We start from the raw sequence: 1,776 nt of genomic DNA on the forward strand, positions 1-1,776 counted from the left end.
GTGGACCGTGAGTGGCTGCTGGGCGTGGAGGTGAGGACCGTGAGAGCTGGGGCTGCTCGTTGTTGTCTGAGCCTCCCCATGCTGGTGCTGTGGCCGTTTTCTCTGATGAGGCTCCCAGAGGCCAAGTCATTCGCTGCAGGTCGGTCGGCCTGAGGCTGCCCATGTCCACCTTCGGCCGGAGCCTCTGTGGGCACACGAACACCGGCTGGGGAGGCAAAGTGCGGGGCCGAGGACCAGGACAACGGGAGCATCTGGGCTGGAGACAGAACCGGATGGGCAGGTGGGGAGGGCCGCAGATCTGAGCAGGCAGCCGAGGAGGAACCCAGAAGTCACCAACAGGAGAGCCGCGCCGGGGGGAACGTGGCCAGGCGGGAGGGAGACGTGAGAGCCTGTCCAGCACTCGAACAAAGCACCGTGCTCTCAGGACCTCTGGATGTTCCCGAATATCCTGATGTTCCACCCAGAGGCTGCCAGGGCCATCCTGGAGTACCGCGTCCGCACGCTGGGCGGGGCCCTGGAGAATGCCCGGAACCTGGGCTACCAGGTGAGGGGAGCTGGGCACTGGCCTGCAGAGCCCTGCAGCCCCCACAGCCCTCCCAGCCTGTATCACTCTCCCTGGGCCCCACTCTGGGCACTGGCAGGGACTGCAACCCCCCCACCAACCCCTCCCCGGGCCTGTATTCTCCCCGGGCCCCTCTCTGGACAGAGCTGAGATGTCCTGGATTCTCCACCCTGAAGCTTGAGGGGCCGCAGCAGGGCCGGGACCCCCTTGGGGTGCCCTTGTGCCCTGCCCCAGGTCAGCGCATGGTGAAAACTGGGCAGAAGCCACCTGGCCCACAGTGAGGACTTGCAGTGGGCACTCCCAGCGGTGGTGCCCCCCAGGGGACCTGGAGCAGGCTGTGCCCCCTCTTCCAGGGACCAGTTGGTGGGCCACCTCTCCCCTCCAATAAGGTCAAGTCTGCCTGTCTCCACCCCTCAGGGAGCCAAGTTTGCCTGGGAGAGTGCAGTTTCTGGCCTGGAGGTCTGCCCCGAGGACATTTACGGGGCCCAGGAGGTCCACATCAATGGGGCTGTGGTGCTGGCCTTCCAGCTGTACTACCACGCCACCCAGGTGAGGTGTGGTGTCCACCATTCCTGCAAGCGTGGCCGGGCAGCTGGTGTAGCCACACCCGCTCTGCGTGGCTTCCTGTTTGGGGCCAGTCCTGGGAAGCTGGCCGAGGATGGGTGTCTCAGTGCCAGGCCTTGCTTCTGGGCACAGACAGGCCGCTGGGAATGACAGTGACTGGGGCTCCGGCCTCTGTCCCGCCTCCTGTCCCCCAGGACCTGCAGCTCTTTCGAGAGGCTGGTGGCTGGGACGTGGTCAGTGCCGTGGCGGAGTTCTGGTGCAGCCGTGTGGAGTGGAGCCCCAGGGAGGAGCAGTACCACCTGAGGGGTGAGGGCCATGGTGGGGAGGAAGGGGTTTCCCAGATTCAGCAGGTGATTTTCAGGCACCTCACATGTGCAGGCCCCACGCTGACCGCTGCGTGGAGGGAAGGTCTCTGAGACTCTGCACTGAGCACCGTCTTGGACTTGTGTGTCCAGGAGTCATGCCCCCCGACGAGTACCATTCAGGGGTCAGCAACTCCGTGTACACCAACGTCCTGGTCCAGAACAGGTCAGACACAAGACCCCTCACCCACTGCCGCCCCAGCTGGAGACCTGCCCCAGTGCCCCCTCCGCGGGCAGCATCTGGAAGCCCAGGGTCGCAGCCTCCCTCACCCACCCCCGCCCCAGCTG

At 65.5% G+C, this 1,776-nt stretch overlaps 1 protein-coding gene across 3 annotated transcripts in view; it reads left to right on the forward strand.

Annotated features, from left to right (window-relative positions):
- Positions 1–1,776, forward strand: part of PGGHG (protein-glucosylgalactosylhydroxylysine glucosidase) — an 8,392-nt gene that overhangs the window by 3,973 nt on the left and 2,643 nt on the right. For all 3 annotated transcript variants that reach the window (XM_037735714.1, XM_017520998.2, XM_017520999.2), the window contains exons 5-8: positions 425–544; positions 980–1,111; positions 1,321–1,432; positions 1,582–1,654. In XM_037735714.1, coding sequence (XP_037591642.1) covers positions 425–544; positions 980–1,111; positions 1,321–1,432; positions 1,582–1,654 — 437 coding nt within the window. The remainder of the gene's footprint in view (positions 1–424; positions 545–979; positions 1,112–1,320; positions 1,433–1,581; positions 1,655–1,776) is intronic.

The sequence above is a fragment of the Cebus imitator genome, unplaced genomic scaffold (assembly GCF_001604975.1).
Source record: "Cebus imitator isolate Cc_AM_T3 unplaced genomic scaffold, Cebus_imitator-1.0 Scaffold929, whole genome shotgun sequence".
NCBI classification, from domain to species: domain Eukaryota; kingdom Metazoa; phylum Chordata; class Mammalia; order Primates; family Cebidae; genus Cebus; species Cebus imitator.